General features: G+C 36.9%; 1 protein-coding gene across 1 annotated transcript in view; it reads right to left on the reverse strand.

Annotated features, from left to right (window-relative positions):
- pde4bb (phosphodiesterase 4B, cAMP-specific b) overlaps positions 1 to 17,421 on the reverse strand; it is a 78,056-nt gene extending 60,635 nt beyond the window's left edge. The window contains exons 1-2 of the mRNA XM_067454198.1: positions 17,271 to 17,421; positions 2,512 to 2,637 (exon numbers count right to left, since the gene is read on the reverse strand). Coding sequence (XP_067310299.1) covers positions 2,512 to 2,553 — 42 coding nt within the window. The 5' untranslated portion in view covers positions 2,554 to 2,637; positions 17,271 to 17,421. The remainder of the gene's footprint in view (positions 1 to 2,511; positions 2,638 to 17,270) is intronic.
- Positions 17,422 to 19,139: the final 1,718 nt, after the last annotated feature.

Consider the following 19,139-nt stretch of genomic DNA (forward strand, 5'->3'; position numbering starts at 1 on the left):
ATCTAGTGAAAACAGCAAGCCATATCACTCAATTCCTCCACTTTAACTTGAATAACTATCATAGAGACCGAGCTATCAAAAATATGTTCTAAAAACATTTAATGTTATAAAACTAACGTTAACGTTTTAACTATGCAAACGTTATAAAAAAATGAATAACGGTTATGCGAGAATTAAAGGGTTAGTTCCCTCAAAAATCATTAATTTTTAACCCTCATGTCATTCCAAACCCGTAAGACCTTCGTTGGGCTCAATGTTATATGGAAGAACTTCGAAGAAGCACGATCATTTAATAATAAAATTCCGTGTGGTTAACCTATGATAAGCAGTCCATGTATGTTGCTCTGTTTTATGTCCAATGGGATAGCCAAAATATCTTCAAATCACTCAAGTTGAGCGAACTAACTTGTCAACGATATCTGTGTTCTCCGAGCTGGTCTTGAGCTCTGAATTTTCTTTACTATTGTTCATTTTTCTCGCTCCACTTCACTCCGATCCTCCAAGACTGTTAGCCACTGTGGCTGTAAACAACATCGCGTAAAGCACCCAGAAGCCCGGTCTGCAATACGCATGTGCAGCATTATGTATAGCGCGTAAGCATTATATCAATACTTTATCGACCTGTTGTTATTGTTTTATTGAGGAAAATTATATTGTGATAATTATCGTTATCGTTTTATCGCCCAGCCCTAGTTGGACGCTTGAACATTTTGAATCCATTCGTGTCATTCGCACGTGATATTCGCTTCATTCGCATGTGACATTCACTACACAACAGACACAAATTCACATCATGGGAGGGGCTTCAGCCAGACAGCGGCAGTCTTCAGAAGCTCTAGCCGAGTTAAGGCTGCTCTCGCCGGGGTTAATGAGCGTTGAGTGCCGCTGATCGCCTGGATCTCACACCTCAAATAGGTGCTCTCTTAATAAATAAACCACTGATTTGAGCTTTACACAACTACATTCTCGCCTGAAAATTTGTTTAAAACTACATTTTGTGACAGAATAACAGTAGTATTTTAAAATTTCTCTGGCCTCTGGGTTTCCCATTCGTCACTTCACCATGTGACAGCAGCAAGCAGGCTCCTGATTAGTTAACGTAGAGTGAATATCCGGCAAAGTTCAATTCACATAATTCACGTCATGTCATTTGCGTCGTGTCATTTACGTGAATTGCGCTGTTTGCACCGTTTCATTCACGCGAATCGCATCATTCGCGCTGCCTCATTCATGCCGCAGAATGTCTACTCGTGTCTTTGCATTGACTTAAAAGGTAAATCACTTATGCTTATCGCTTCATTCGCGTCTGGTGTGAACGCACCATTATGCTATTCACGGTATTGGGGTATTTACACAGTGCAGAGCTTCCGGGTTCTACAGCAGAACGCCTTTAAAACTCAGCTGATGAAGTTGTTATTTTTGTTTGTTTTTTGCACACAAAAAGTATTCAAGTTGCTTCATAACATTAAGGTTTAATCACTGTAGTCACATGGACTATTTTAACAATGTTTTTACTACCTTTATGGGCCTAAAAGTGTTTTTTTGTGTTGCTGTCTATGTGGGTTCAGAAAGCTCTCAGATTTCATCAAAAATATCTTAATTTGTATTCCAAAGATGAACAAAGGTTTACGGGTTTGGAACGACATGAGGGTGAGTAATTAAAGAGTAATTCAATTTTTTTGGGTAAACTAACCCTTTAAGGGAAAATTCCATTTCATACTTTTATGGATCAATGTTACTGGAAAAATGTTTGTTCATAACTTTGAGAGAACATTGCCAGAACCTTAGCCAAAGTTCTGAGAATATTGTTTCCTGTAGCTGGGGAGCACTTAATCTAATCAATCCTTAAAGGACAAAAGAAAAACATTCCGCCTACATTTTGGAAGTAAAATGAGTAGTGAATGCAGTTTCTACGATGACTTAGCCCTAAATGGAGATTAAATACTGAGTGGAAGAAACACTTCTCCTTTAAACAGAATTTAAATAATATAATTTATGTAAATTTGAATTCAAAGACTGAAAAACGTTAAGCCTTACCAACAGAGTTCAGGTAATTAAAAACATGAAAAAGACACATGAATGACTGCCCTTTTTCATCTCTGTTCTGTCCTTCTTTTTCTGTTAAGGTTTTATGATGCCTGCCATCTTTTCCCATGTCCCTCATAAATAGCTATTAATAATATGTGTATGAGTGTGGGTTTGTGTGTGTGTGTGGTTAGTTAATTGGTTGTTTATGTTCTTGTGGTCACGCTTGCCTACAGCTTGTTGATTGTTTTAGTTCTTTCTCAAGAAATCGAAGAGCATAACATACTGTATTATTGCACAGAAAACCTGGCTGTATCGCCTCATGTAACGTAGGTGTATAACAAAGGGCAAAAACCAACAAGTGATTTGGTTAAACGTCTGGTAAATAGCATTGGCCTCTGTGTGTGCTGGGGTGAAGAAGAAAGAAAAATCACTGCATAGCATTATTTTCTATTCATGTGTGAGCGCAACAATAAAATGTCTCACATCAATAGGTGTCACTGCCAAAACACTCCGGCTCTTCCTCATGTTCTCTGCCGACAGCTACAGCTCAGAAGGTTCTTCTGTCTCCTGGGACTCTCCACCGGCATACAAATGGACTTCTGCTGTGAACTGTAGCCAGAAGAGAAACAAATAATTAGCATAATTCTTCATCAATCCCTTCACTGGGCCAGTTTACAAATTAAAAGTTTTTATATTAATTTATTTTTTAAATAACATGAAACTGTAAGACAATAAAAAACAAGTAGACATGAAATGATAAACATTAGGTCGTACTATCTCACAAGAATAGTTGTAAAATATAATAGTATATTTCACATTGACGTTTCATTCAAAAATACAAAAAAGCAGTTTCACTGCATCATAGGTACAACGTAAATACAAAACAACATGTCTCAATAAATTGCTTGTCAATCTTATATTGGTGGAAAGTTCTTTAGTGTTTTGCACAGTCTGATATATCTATACAGCAAGAGCAGCTCAATGCAACAGCAATGCAAGATTATAATGGGTGTTCATTCAATTGTATTATATTTACTGTTGCACAAATGCAAGCAGACCCATGTATTGATAAAAAAAAAAAAAATGATTCCACTTTTTTTTTTAATGCAAATGTAATCTTACAACATACTGAAAATTGCACATTTGCACAAATACTTACATTTTGCATTTTCTGGGCCCAGTTGGTCAAAATTATCTGCATTTAAATATCCCATTTTTGCGATCCAGGATCAGATGATCCTGTCGTTTATGTTGTTTTTTCTAGCTTATACTGAAAAAATGGGCCCAGCAGATGTCTAATGTCTGGTAATGTAGTTTGTGCGTAGTTTCAGACAGTTAATTTAACTTCTCCTGATCTTAACATTAAATAACGTTAAGCATAAGCAGTCTAGGTATTATAAAGCTACGTTAATTTAGCTAACTTCATTGCAGGTATGAAAACATGGTCCCATTTATAGATGGTAACACTTAAGTTTAGGGTTTAATAATAATGGATAAAAAGTCAAACCGATGGCATCATAGTCATATTCTAAAAATAAAAAAAAATGTATATGTTTAGTTTTAGAAATAAAAAAATAAAAAAACATGTATAAAATACATTTTTAAAGAGGGGGTGAAAAAGGGGCTGTTTCATGCATACTGAGCTTTTTAAACCTTTAAAGATTAGCATCCTAAACATGGACAAAGTTTTTTTTTTAAAGTTGGGCGTTTGATCTGTTCCAAAAATACTTCCTTCCGGTTTCTTATAAGTTTTGGAAAGTTTTTTCCAGTATGGGTCTATCTGACGTCAGATATGGTGAAATGTTCTTGTACGGCTGTACGGGATCTTCAGTCACAGGACTTCACGAAATCAACATTTTCACCAAAGAAGTGTGTTTTTGGTTGTCAGGGCAAGACAACCCAGCTTCCCAAAGAACCCAGCGTTAATGGAACAGTGGATGGAGTTTGTTTTTCCGGAGCAGCAACGTAATTGTGCAAGTGTTTGTTCCAGCGACAATGGTTTATAAACAAGGTACAGTTCAACTCTGGATTTGTAGCTCATCTAATGCTGAAAGATGGAGCGGTCCCAGCAATTAAGGTTCACGGTCATGTGTTTGAAGCTGGCGGTGATTAAAACTGCTTCAAATGTCTTTGTGTTGTTAGCTATCGACTTGTTTATTTAAATGCGCTACTATTCCATAGTTTTTATATGTAAACACGCACTAGTCTGGCTTTAAAACTACGCCTGCTACTGCTAACATTAAATCACGTCCATAAACCAAATGATGTCCTCATAAACCACGAGTAAACACCATAGACTGTAAAAAAATATGGACGTAGTGTCCGTGACATCACCCATTGGATTCCGATAAGCCGTTCTGAAAAGTAAAGTAGGGGCGAGCTGGGCATTGACATCTTGTGAGCGAGTCATCGCGTGTTACTCCCGGGTAACAGAAAATGGGCAAAAGGCGGGATGTGGGCGGAGCTTAGGTGACGCAATGACTATAGACGGCGGATAAATGGCTATCCACCTGTAACCACGCCCTTAATTATGCAGAAATGTAAGGCTTTATATAATGTAAATGAATGAGTTTTCATGAAAAATTCACCCCCCTCACAGGTATCATGAAGGTCAAATTAGCCGTATATGCAAAAAACACAATTTGTTCCAGGCTGTAAACATGTTTTTTTTCTGCTGTAAAGTTGGGCATTTTAACATGGGGCTCAATGAGATTCTGCTCCCTTCTGGAGCCTGTCCCTAGTGGCCAGTTAAGGAATTGCAGTTTACATTACTTCCGTAATGGCTTCAAGAGAGATCGCGGAAGGTTGCCGCTTGGTAAACACACACAAATGTTGTAAAACTCGTGAGCATGACAAGCCACTAAGCAAATACAGTACATACCATTGAGACGTCCTGCTGTAGTCGCGTCATTGTTTTTGCTTCTCCTTTTCAATTTCAGTCTCTAGATCTGGTTCTAGATCATATATGTATGGCTAAATTTGATTGATCTTAATGGTTTACTTAGGATTAAAAAAAAATTATCCACGTTTAAGGATGTAGCTTTCAAATGCTCTCAACGGAATAGCTGTGTGCTCTCATCAAAGTGGGTCCTATTTTTAATTTTTTTGGTAAAACCTATAGGGACCCAAGATGAAAATTATCTTAATATGCTATACTCTCTATGTACAATACATATTTTCCAGATTTTTAGTGGAATCATGTTTTTTTTTGTACTGTTCCTATTCAAATAAACGTATAATAAAATCAACAGAACTAGACCCTTATCTAAAGTGTGACCATATATATGTACATTTTATGGTAGGTTTATTTTAACGGATAGAGATAGAATAATCACAAAAAAAATCCCTTTATATAAAGGTTATAAATTGATTAGCATTTGATAGCTTATCCGAGAAATAAGTATTTGATCCCGCTACAAACCAGCCAAAATTCTGCCTCCCACAGATTGGTTATGTGCCCATGTGGAACCCAGATTAATCCTGTCACTTTAAGAAAGTACTCCCAATGTCAGTTCATTATGTCCATAAAAGATCCCTGTCCAGAGAATCTGTATCTTTTATTCCAACCTCTCCACAACCATGGTAAGACCAAAGAGTTGTCAAAGGATGTCAGGGTCAAGATTGTAGACCTGCACAAGGCTGGAGTGGGATACAAGCTTGATAAAAATGCGACAACTGCTGGTGTGATTATTTGGAAATGGAAGAAATAGTAAATAACCATCAATCGACCTCATTCTGGAGCTACATGCAAGATCTCGCCTCATGGTTTAAGGATGATCATGAGAAAGTTCTACACGGGAGGAGCCTGTTGATTATCTCAAGGCATTTGGGACTACAGTCACCAAGTAAACCATTGGAAAACACACTACGCCACAATGTATTTGACAACCTGCAGCGCCCACAAGGCCCCTACTAAGCTCAAGAAGGCACATGAACAGGCCCATCTGAAGTTTTCCAATGAACATCTAAATGATTCAGAGAAGGCTTGGGAGTAAGTTCTGAGACCAAAATTTAGCTCTTTGGCATCAACTCAACTCAGTTAGTTTGGAGGGAGATAAATGCTGACTATACAAGCCTAAGAACACCCTCCCTTGTCAAGCACGGAGGTGGAAACTTTATGCTTTAGGGCTGTTTCTCTGATAAGCTTTAAGACCAATTCACTGCATTGAGGGGCCGATGGACGGGGCCATGTACCATAAAATCTTCCCTCAGCCAGAACACTGAAGATGGGTCATGGATAGTTCTTCCATTGACAATGAACACCAAGTCAACAAAGGAGTAGCTCAAGATGAAGCACATTAAGGTCATGGATTCTCCTGTGGAAGAATCCAAATCTGTGGAAGCTAAAACTTCAAGTGACAGCCAAGAAACCTTAATGATTTAGAGAAGATCTGTAAAGAGGAGAGGACCAAAATCCCTCCTGAGATGTGTGAAAACCTGTTGACCAACTACAAGAAATGTCTTACCTCTGTGGTTGCCAGCAATGGTTTCTCTACTAAGTACAAAGTCATGTTTTGCTTGATGACCAAATGCTTAATAAAACTTACCGAAATGCAAATCTATATATATATATATATATATATATATATATATATATATATATATATATATATATATATATATATATATATATATATATATATATATATATATATATATATATATATATATGTATGTATGTATATATGTGTGTGTGTGTGTGTGTGTGTGTGTGTTTTCTGTATTTTTTTGGCTGATATTCCATCTCTACCTATTCAAATAAACCTACCATATGAAATTATAGTTCCTTAATTTCTTAGTAAGCAAACTTACAAAATCAGCAAGGGATCAAATAATTATTTTCCCCACTGTATATTTATTTGCATTTACATGCTACAGGTTGTATCCCTTTTCTCATGGGCATCTTTTTGAAATGTGACTAGCCCACAGACTCCACAAATGCTGGCTCCACAGTAGGACTACTACATGACATTTAAAAGTGGCTTTACGTTGCCAAAACATAGACTCACATGAGGACTGCAAGGGCTTGAATTTGTCGCACTAATACCAAGTTACTTGCAATCATTGCTTATAAAGTAGTTTGCTGATAATATCTGCCTATCCTTGTAGCAGATTTCTTGAAGCGTTTAGGTCGGCCAGATGACGAAAGTGAATCACAGTTTTCCAACAGTGCCACAACAATGTCTCATAATTGGCACTGAGTTCAGCAGTCTGACTGGATCACTGTATGACTTTGTGTTCCTGAGCAACACCAGATGGCTCTGTCACCTGCCTTCAAGATCCCTGTCCAGCTGAAATATTGAACTGTTTCCAAGAATATATTTTTTAAACAACTAAGGCATGTAAATACTGCACTATATTTTCCCTGCATACTTTTTGCATGCATTCATGATTAAAGAGGGCCTATTATGCACTTTTACAAAGTCCTGATTTTGTTTTTGGGGTCTAATAGGTTTTCACAAATTATTGACACACAATTTTGTAAATGTAAAAATGTGTGATTTACCAGCCTAACAAATGGATTTAACACTGGAGCAAATATTTATAGCTTCTGCCAAGAGGATTTTGACACCATAGAGTTTGATTGGACACAAAACCTTTGATGTCAATAACAAACGATATGGGAAATGTTATTACTCCCTTTTAAAAGTCTATTTACTTTACTGTCCTGGCTATGTATGATTACTTTGTTAGTTGCATTGGATTGTGTATATTTGACATAGATTTTTTTTATTGCTCTCTGTCACCAAAACAGAACTGACCTACATTGATTCATGACTGCATGTAAAATAACAAGGCAAGATCATAGGTTTAAAGCTACTCCTACTAAGATAAGTCTTAAAGCAATATCACATGAGCAAAAGCTGATATACAGCCATAATACACTTCTGAAAGTATGAAAGCAAGGGAAATCAAAGAAGTGTAACAAAGACACTCTTGTCTGTTGTACTCTTTCTTACAATTATAGTTCAAAAAATGAGTCGGAGCCTCTGTTACTAACTCGAAAGTGTCTAGTTAGAATTAACAATGACGCCTTGGGTCATTGCAGTTAGTAAAGCAATACTCATAAAGACATCAAGACATAAAGACTCACTGAAAAATAGTGTTCATTTCGTTAATGAAAATTATGACAAAAAACTTTTTCCTATGTCTAAGACGAGACGAACATGAGATGACACAAACATCCTTAAACGTTAACTGGGAATATACCAGACTAAGACGAGACTAAAATGAAATAAGAAAATAAAAACTTGACACCAAAATGACTAGGTTTTTGTAGTTTTTTTTTTTTTTGGGGGGGGGGGGGGGGGGGGGGGGGGGTTCTGAAAAGAGCTTTCGAGCGTTCATTCTTGCGGTTGCCAGAATTCAATAATTTGAATCCCCTAATCAGAGCTTTCCTGTTAAAGAAGGTATTATAGGATATCTGGTGTTTTACTTCAAATTTGCTCTGAAGCTGCCAGAGTGTGTGTGTGCGCGTACACTACGTGATGTAGTCTTGAAGATAGTGCGGGTGCATGCATTCACTGCATGTATTTTTTATAAATATCACAGGAAGAATCCAGATATCAGCATGATAACACATGATATTGATTTTATACAAGTTAACTAAACAAGTCAAGATTTTAATATTAAGTGGCTTACATTTTAGAGACTATATTGCCCATTTTTACTCTATTTCACCAACGAGATTAGATCAAAACAAATTCACAGCACTGTAATCGTGTCTCTGAGCAGCACGCATTTTTTCCTTACTGAATGAATCAGCTTTTTGAACAAATCATTTGAATCAATAGCTGTGTCATTTCAGAAGGCTGCGTCCTCCGGAGGTCACATTCGAAGGGTGCATGTACGTCATAAGGCCGTCTCATTTCAAAAAAGTGAGTAGAACTCTCCAAATGCGACCTTCGAATGCGTCCTACTTTCACAGGAATTCGGAGTGTGCATGAGGTGTAGCCTTCACGGCTGGAGATAACCCACACTTCTTTGCGTCTCCATTAACAACCGTCATATTTTTTTTAATATTATGTGAAAAAACGGCACCACCGCCAGATATACGCGAGCGTAGGTGTGGTGTTTAAATTAAGTAGTTCTAGCTTTTTTTTCCTTTTTTTTTAAGCTCTATTACCTCAAACAGATAGTTGTGGTAAACAGGATTACAACTGTTTAGTGCATTTTAAACGTTTATAACAGTACATTGCTGTCAAGACAAGAAACATTTCATAGCCTTTTTTTAGTTATAAATAATTTTCATTCATATAACTGGCGTGAGAGCTCAACTAGGCTGAACTTGTTGGCATAGCAACGTGATACTTCCTGCCTGTGTGTCATAGGAAGGACGTCTCATTTAATTCTGAATTTCCTCCGGAGGACACAGCCTTCGAAATTTAACGAAATGAGACACAGCTAATGACTAAGACAGATTAATATACAGTCAAATGATTAGTTCCTGAATGAATCAGTCGTTTGAATGAATCGGTTGAATATCAATGACTCACTCATTAACAGTGACTTGCTGCCGCCTAGTGGTGGATTTAATTTCACATTTAAGGAATCTTTTTACGTTTTAAAGGTCCCATTCTTTGCGATTCCATCTTTTAAACTTTAGTTAGTGTGTAATGTTGCTGTTAGAGCATAAATAATACCTGTAAAATTATAAAGCTCAAAGTTCAATGCCAAGCGAGATATTTTATTTAACAAAAGTTCCCTTTACAGCGAAGGGCCGGTTTGGACAGCCCTGCACTTCCTGCTTTAATGACGCAACTAAAACTGTTTGTTGACGAACCCTCCGCCCACAAGAACATGCAAATTCGGGGGCGTTGTCCTTTTGCTCTCGCAGGTCGAGAATAGGAAGCGTTGTTTTTGTAGAGTGTGTTTGTCGCCATGCCATTGAAACCCTGTTATTTTCATCCCCAGGGTCAAATCACCTTTGTTTGGCCTTCCCACGGACGATGTACGTAGAGATCAATGGCTACAGTTTATGGTTAACTCGGTTCCAGAAAATTATAATCACATTTTAAAACTATGTGCAGCACATTTTGCTGAGGACTGCTTCCTCAATCTCAATCAGTTTAATGCCAGATTCGCAGAAAGATCATTCTTAAAAGATGACGCAGTTCCCTCTTTGTCTGGAGAAGGCGGTGTTGTTTATGGACCACAACCGGTAAGTGTATTTTATTATTTAAGTTGGTCCGTTTAACAGTTTATGTAACTCATGACACAAAGTGCAACACTGTTTAGCTTTGTTAACTAACGTTAGATGGTAATTGAAACTAATCCGAAAAATTTAGGATCTGAAAGTGTAGTAAATCATTCAGACACCATCAATTGTTGGTGTTTGTAATGAACAGTTTAAACTACTGAATAGACAGCTTACCATTCTGAAACATCCAGCAAAAGTCTTTCCTGAGCAGGTTGTAATCGATCCTCTTCGATATTCTCCGGGTCTGATTCCGTCTCAAATTGATTAGGCAATATAGACATTTTTGCAATAACATTGAGCGCGTGCGTGTATCTCCCCGTTATGGTAAGAGGCGGGACCTTTCCGTGCAAAGTGCGCTAAGCTGCTGTCCAATCACAACACGGGAAGCGCTGGTCCAATCAGAACTCGTTACGTATTTTTGAAGGAGGGACTTCATAGAACAAGGAAATCATCAGGCCGTTTTTAGGACAGAGGAAACAGCGGTGTACAGATAAGTAAATTGTGTGAAAAATACTGTGTTTTTTTACACGTGAAACGTGAACTCATGTTATATTGCACACTGTAAACATAATCAAAGCTTTAAAAACACGCGAAGAATGGGACCTTTAAATAATTTCAAAGTTCAATATTCAACGTTGTGTTTAAAACATCAAAATGTTATTTATGCATTACAACAGATTATTTGTCACTTCTAAGCTCATTAAACTGTCGGTGTAAATGCCACTTCAAATGCAGCTTCTGTTTCCTCTCCATTGTGAAGATTAATTTTGTTGATACTCATTTAATTTGATTGGTAACATACTTTGTCTTTTTATTCTCTGAAATTTTCTGGGGACCCCTTAGAACTTTCTGGAGGACCCCAGTTTGAAAACCCCTGGTTTAGAGAAGCTGTCAATCTCAGCGTGTCAATAACGTCATACCCCCTGTGTTTATAGCATTATGTGATGTGAAGGGGTCTTCATAGAAGAGACATTAAAGTAGCCTAATGTGGAATTTCACTGTTTTAAATTTTTAATAAGCATCTTATTTTTTCATTAGGCCTATAGCTATTTGTGTCATGAATAGCGCTTCCCCGGCTCATCCTCCGGACCGTCGGAGGGAGCCATCATCGAAATACTGAGGCAAGATCAATCGGACTCCAACTCCCATGGGCCCTTATTCCTAGGACTGATTACACTCACACCTGTCCTGCACTGCATTACACACCCTATTTAAGACACACACATGCATCACACATTTGCGAAGTCTTGATTTGCTACGGTTGTCATTTCTGAGCGTTTTTCTGTGGACTGATTCTTTGTTATTACCTGGACTGTAAATTTCTGTGTTATCTTGAGGCCCCTTTAGACGTTTGTTTGAGAGCCTGTTAAATCGCAAGTTAAAGTATACACTGTAGAGTATTACATTATATTGAGTGGTTGACCAACCCTTTCACAAGTAAATTGACATGGCTTTTCTAAAATATCATTGGCATTATTAAACCGTTTAAATTTGAAAATTCAGGGTTTCATTGTACAGACGGCCTAAATCATCAATGATAAAAGTGTTTGCCTTTTATTTGCCTTTCGACCCAAATGAAGTACTTGAAGTTGAAGGTCGGGAGATAAATAATGAGGTCTTGATGGATTCTATCACGCAGTTTTTACATGCACTAGGTGAAAAATGATTGCATGGCCTCTTGGACAGAACCTTGATGAGCCAATTTACATTTCTGCTCAACACTTTCTTATTTTTCAGTTTTTTTCCCCCTTCCTCTAATTTGGCGATGGTACTCAATTTGTTTCACAGATTTTCCTAAGATAAAAGATTATTTGGATGCAAAATAGAACATAGGGTAATGGATTCAATTAGGTGGATTTATTTTACATCTAGTTTATAACATGTACTATGAACTGAAATCACGTAAAGGGAAAGATGTGAACATGTTAGCTGGGATGTGATAATCTATATTACATTTTAATATCTATATTTCTCCAGGCACTACAACATACTGAATACAACATTAGATATAAAGCCATAAAAACAGGTCATATTGGCCAATATTGCTAACACAACATGTAGTTTGTGATGTTGATTTCACTTTAAGCAGTACAGTTGCCTTGTCTTAGAAAATCCATAGCCGGACACCAAAAGTGCACATTTTGTGTTCCGTATTCCTGACAAACAGAAGTGTATTGTGTACTGAGTCAGACACAATATGTTATCTGAGCAGAAACAAAGACTCCATGGTGCTCACCAGCGCCACAATCTTATTACCAGAACCAGCGCATGTTTATATCCACATGCTGCTGTAGCTACAATGATGTTCCTGTCCAACCACTGACCTGAATAAAGCATTAAGGGTTATGTTTATTTGGTCAGTAGATTAAATGTGTACTGGCATTAATGTTTATGTGTTAAGAGCAAAACATTTACAGGTCTCAGAGATTTGTGACTTCTTCAGTTTTATGGAGCTAGAAACATGACCAAATGTATCTGAATTTGAATTGTATAAATCTGAAGTGTAATCTAACAAAATTGAATATTATGTTGCATTTTACATAGTTCTGAATTTGAATTTTAAAATGTTGAATATAGAACATTTGAAATCGAACACATCTGAAATGTTTTATGTCGAAATTGTATAGACATGTATTTTCAAACAGAAGACATTTTGTTGTGAATTAATTGACTGGAAATAATCAATATTAAAATTAGCTTAGAAATCTAGACACACCCTAGCGGCAGCAGATCTAATCTGCCACGAGTGTCGTCTAGCAACTCTCGATACACATCTGAGCTGTAAACGCCAAACTCTGGTCGGGCCAATCACATGGTGTATAGAGTCAGTGGACGGGGCTTAACATAATGACGGCCGAGTTGCGTTTGCGTGCTTCTAGTAAACACAGAAACTGGCGAACCGTGGTCTTTCGAATCAGCTTTGACTGCGATGGAAGACTTGGAGTAAAGCTTTTCTCTGAAAAAAGAACAAAGAACGGCATTGAAGTAATTCTTAAGAAGGGAAGATGTGTTCGGAGTTTTGCCGACTGGATACGGCGAAAGTTTAATCCGTCAACGAGCTCTGCTTCACCTTCGTTGCTCTGATTGGTTGTAGCGCTATCCAATTGCGTGCACGCCATGCAGAGGGAGTTTGAAAGACAACCGTTTATCCCGCCCCTCGGATTGAGTCCTGTCAATGGTGAGTTTCCAGACCAAACATCTTGATGTGGGTCTGGCTTGTCAGGCTAATGTAAAATGCAACATAATATTCAATTTTGTTAGATTACACTTGTCAATAATTCAGATTTATACAATTCAAATTCAGATCATTTTGTCATATTTTTAGCTCCATACAGTTTGATCTATTTATTTTTGTTCTGCTAACCATTTCAAATCCAGCCAAGTTTAATTTCCAAAACGATTAACAGCATTTAATGAGTGTGACACCGGCAATGCAAGCGGCTCAATTCCTAATGGATTGCGGATTGCACTAAACCCTGAAAACAACATTCCAAAAAAACCCTACCGGTTCTTCATGTAGCGTGACACCTGCAACTATAGCAACATGGCACAACCTTGTATAACATGTCAAGACTTAAGAAAACAATGAAGAAGCCAACAAGGGTCACTGTTTATTACGCCATGAATTACTCAATGACTTCCACATCCAATATGGAGAAAACTATTAGACTGTTAAACGGATTCCAGGATGAAACTATATGTAATTACAATGAGGCACAGATTTCTTATAATGTATAGTTGTCTTTGTAAGCCATCATAGTGCTTTTGGCTGTCCTCTCCATCAAATTTTAATCAATCAAATGATTTCTGCGGAGCTATGCTACATGTGCTCTTAACACATGAATCATTGACCACTGAGCATCTGACCAGAAAGAAATCATCTGCATTTGGAAGTGTAAAATTTGGGTGTTGAATAAAAAATAATATTTAAACTGTTTAAATAGACTAACATTGTGTGCAGACAAGACATGTTAAAATGATCAAAAATAAATCTGTTTTGTTTTTTATTCCCCATAACTATTACATGTTTGTGTGAGTAAGACTTTTTTTTAAAGTTAGTTCACCCAAAAATTTAAATTCTGTCATTAATTACTTACACTCATGTTGTTCGACACCCGTAAGACCTCCGTTCATCTTCGAAACAGAAATGAAGATATTTGTGTTGAAATCCGATGGTGGACATAAAATAGTTATCTCAAAAATATTTCAAAATCTTACAGACAAAATATTTTGCTATCAAGCTTAATAAACTATTCAAAACGTTTGTAATTCCAAACCCTGAATTCCACCCCCACCCCCCCCCACCCCCACACACACACACATTATTTGTTTCCAATACTAACATGGACCCCCTATTGAAGGCCATACTGTAATATCCTGTGGGCAATGGCAATCACAAGCAGATTAGCTGAAGTCTCTCAATGGCCTGTAGGACATTCATTTGCTCTGTGCTGTAAAAAATCTCTGGACAGCACATAGTCACGCTATGTGATGTGTAATCATTAATTTACTCACAAACAATGATCAGTATAATTATTTAACATCAATGCCTATGTGAACTATACAATTCACTGGCACGCTGCGATAACTCAATACAAAACAAACAGCCTCCAGGGTTGCCAACTTGCCAAGTCTTTGTTTATCTATCTACATTAATAACTTTGATTTGTTCCATGTCACTATTGATTCAGCAGTTATGTAAGGATTACATAATTACATGTAAGAAATAGACAGTCATCATGTAATGCAAGCAAAACAAATTTGGGAATGATAGCTCAAAATGTCACTTCAGAGAAAAGCATTGCACAATGTTTATACATAAACAGCCGACAGTTAGATTTTAATACAAGTCCCAGTTAAAAGCTGCAGTTATAATTTGATTGGGGTGCAGACAGATGGATGTTTTTTTTTTTTTGTTCACCTCAAGGGGGCCAAAAAAAAAAAAACACTTTCCACAGAACATTTCACAAAATGTTAGTGTATGGTTTCCACTGGTTATATTTTGGGGTGGAACCAACGTCTAATGTTCTAAGAACTTTCATTTTAGTTTTTTTAAACCATAAACTAACATTCCCAGAACATTTTGGGGGACCAACATATGTTAGTGGTGTTTTCATTGATCCTGCCTGAAGATTAAATACAACAATAATGAGCTGTTTCCTAATGTCAGTGTATTACTCACATTTGTTTATTTTTCTTTAAAATTCTAATATTTTTTTTTAGAACTATAAACTAACATTCCAAGAATGTTTCAGGGATCAACATTTGTTTGTTGTTTTCACATCGATCTTGCCTCCAAACAAAATATACAACAAGGGCATATTAGCTGTTCCCCTAACTTTATACGCTTCCATTTGGTTATTTTTTGGTTGGATCCAATACCTTACATTCTAAGAAAGTTCTTTTTAGGCTTTTTTAGAACCTTAAAATAAAATTTCCAGATCATTTTAGGGACCACATTTAGTTAGTTGTGTTTGCATCTATCTTACCTTCAAACTAAATATAAAAAAACGTGGGCATATGAGCTGTTCCCAATTTATGTATGATTCCAATGTGTTTTTTTTTTTTTTTTTTGGGGGGGGGGGGGGGGGAATCAATAACTTACACCCTTTCTGGACTTTTTTAGGATCATAAACTATTTAACATCAATATGTATGTGTGTATGTATGTATGTATGTATGTATATATATTATAACAACGGTATATGAGTTTTCCTTATGTTGGTGTATGGTTCCCATTTGGTTATTTTTTTGTTGTTAACAATAAACACATCTTCAGAACACTCCGGGAACCAAAAGGCTGTTATTTTTGTTTTATTAAACTGTCTGAAATAGAGTACAGCAAGGGTTCATGTGCTGTTCTTTTTTAATTGGTATGATGTCAAACAGATCTACTATACAGTACATGTAATGAGGTCCACTACTTCTAATGAATGGCAGAATACAGTATTGAACGATGTACGAAATGTATGTCAGAGGAAGAGAGGGAGAGACAGAGATGATAGCAGGGGATGTGGTGTGAGATGCATTTTATTTGTCCTATTAAGTTTCAAGGTGGCACTAGATACTAGATCTATTTCCTGCAACAACAACAAAAAAGTAAATAGGACATTTCAAGAGTCAACAGGAATTATTATTCAAGGCTACATTCCCTACATCATTGAGCACGTCATCACACATAAAAGCTATTCTCAATATAATTGTTTGAAAGTCGTCTCTACATTACGAACTACAGGAAAAAGTTAATTCTTAAAATGTATATGGTAGTTATGTAATGGGTATGTTATACATAACTTTATGAACAATATAACATTTATGCTTATACCTGCATAAATAATGACAATGCATACCACTCACTAATGCACTATTAGCAGGAATTAATGAATGAACCGCGTTGGCTCATTGTACATTTATATTCAACCAGAGCAACGCAGTTAAATATCTGACAGCATGTCAATGAAATTTGTATAACGTCGATTAATGAAATTGATGAGATTGTTTCACACTTTTCTCAGAGCAGGTCTGTGAGGTACTGGCAATAAAGTTCATCAAGTTAATTAAGTCACATTCAAGCCGGTGGTCTTAAACATTAAAAAGAGTTGTTTTAAAGATAAAACAACCGTATATAGTTCAAATATTCAATAACATGACTTCTCAGTGAAAACACCTTCACGATTCACTGACAGTCTGCGCGTGCCTTGCATCGTTTGAACAGGTATACCAAACGTGATGAACTTCAAATGGCCTGGCATTTTCATAAAACGTAGTCCAACTAGGCAGATATTTAGTCATTTTGGTACTTTAACAGATTATTGTTACATGAATCATCACACGCGCGAGCGATGTCAACACGTTAACGGATGCAGCAACTTACATAGGCTATGCCTACACAGTCACGATGATCGTGAGGCGATTCAAGTCTCAAGTCAAATGCTTAGAAAGCGACTCTAATCTTCTCCTTTGTCAATGAAGTGCACGAACTAGTGCACGGTTGCATCGTTGTTAGCAACGAACAATAGCCCGAGAGACCAGTGCAAACTTACCTTGTATGCATGCGCTGTCGTTTCGAGGTGATAGTCGCCGATGAACGAATAAAAACGGCGTGAGAGCAAATAAAACAGACCTTTTCGTAAACCCCTCCTATCCTATTGCAAGTGGTCACCCATCACCAGCGGATGGGACAACCCTCCTCCTCCCCATCCTCCTCCTCTCTGGGACTCTGGCATTGACGATGTGCTGTGATCCTCCTGACACCCCTATTCCCTCAAATTGAACGATAATGGAGGAGATGAAAGAAACCAGAAAACGATAAGGGAGATTATCTATCTATCTATCTATCTATCTATCTATCTATCTATCTATCTATCTATCTATCTATCTATCTATCTATCTATCCATCCATCCATCCATCCATCCATCCATCCATCCATCCATCCATCCATCCATCCATCCATCCATCCATCCATCTATCTATCTATCTATCTATCTATCTATCTATCTATCTATCTATCTATCTATCTATCTATCTATCTATCTATCTATCTATCTATCTATCTATCTATCTATCTATCTATCTATCTATGGCCTGTTTACACCTTGTCACTTCATGCTTTTTCTCTGAATCCAATCTTGAAAAGTCATATAAAGTCATCTTTATTTATATGGAGCTTTATACATGTTGTTTCAAGGCAGATTTACAGTGATAACTGGCTTGCATTACGGCTGATGTTCAGCTGAAGTTAGTTTAGTGTTAATTCAGTTCCGTTGTAAATATCATCAATTATTAAATTAGTGCATTTCATCTATAAAGCAGTTTTGCAAAAAAAATATTTCATCATTCGTTCAGTTCTCATACAACAGCGTCAGTACAGTCGGATCAATAATATTGTTGAATATTAAGTAAAAACACAATCCAATCACACAAACCACTTTAGGAGGTGCACTGAGACATTTAAATGATAGCCGTCTAATAGTGTAAATGCATATGGTTGTAATAGTGTAAATGCACAAGGTGTAAACAGGCCATCTATCTATCTATCTATCTATCTATCTATCTATCTATCTATCTATCTATCTATCTATCCATCCATCCATCCATCCATCCATCCATCCATCCATCCATCCATCCATCCATCCATCCATCCATCCATCCATCCATCCATCCATCTATCTATCTATCTATCTATCTATCTATCTATCTATCTATCTATCTATCTATCTATCTATCTATCTATCTATCTATCTATCTATCTATCTAGTCTGTCTGTCTGTCTGTCTATGATTGATTCAGATCAGAGTTTTATGCTGCCTGTCACGGCTCTCTTTTGGCTCTGGCCCGGAACATATTGTCAAACAAGTATATGTCCAACAGTGTATCCATTTTCATGAAGTAAGAAACCTGCTGTATATTTGCTTAAAAATGCTTAAAATTATATTTAGATTAGATTACAAGTGACTATTCATGGTCACGACAGTGTCTATTAAAACATGCTGTCATGTTTGCATGATCTTCTATAGAGCATTCATCTCTTTCTGTAGCCTCTGTACACTAAGTTGGCTTTATATATTATGTTTGCGACGCAATAAACTTGTGATGAAAAAAAGCAGCCAAACCATCTGCAATGTGTCAGAAGGTCATGCACAAGGCCAGAGTTAACTGCTGTGTATTTATAAAAGGAAAATAAAAAAGAAAGAGTAAAATTTGGTGAATAAATGAAATAAATAAATCAGAGGATCACTGTTTCCAGGCAACGGTTGTGAGGTATGAGATTCATGGCCACTGGAGGGCCCTTTCCTAATCCACAACTGCCGTTTTAGAAGAACTAACCTGTAGTTCTCCAGTATCTCGGAATTATGGGCATTATGATTTATGAAAACAAATTCCTGATTTTTATTTTATTTTTAAAAATTTA

Source organism: Pseudorasbora parva, chromosome 9, assembly GCF_024679245.1.
Source record: "Pseudorasbora parva isolate DD20220531a chromosome 9, ASM2467924v1, whole genome shotgun sequence".
In the NCBI taxonomy this organism is placed as follows: domain Eukaryota; kingdom Metazoa; phylum Chordata; class Actinopteri; order Cypriniformes; family Gobionidae; genus Pseudorasbora; species Pseudorasbora parva.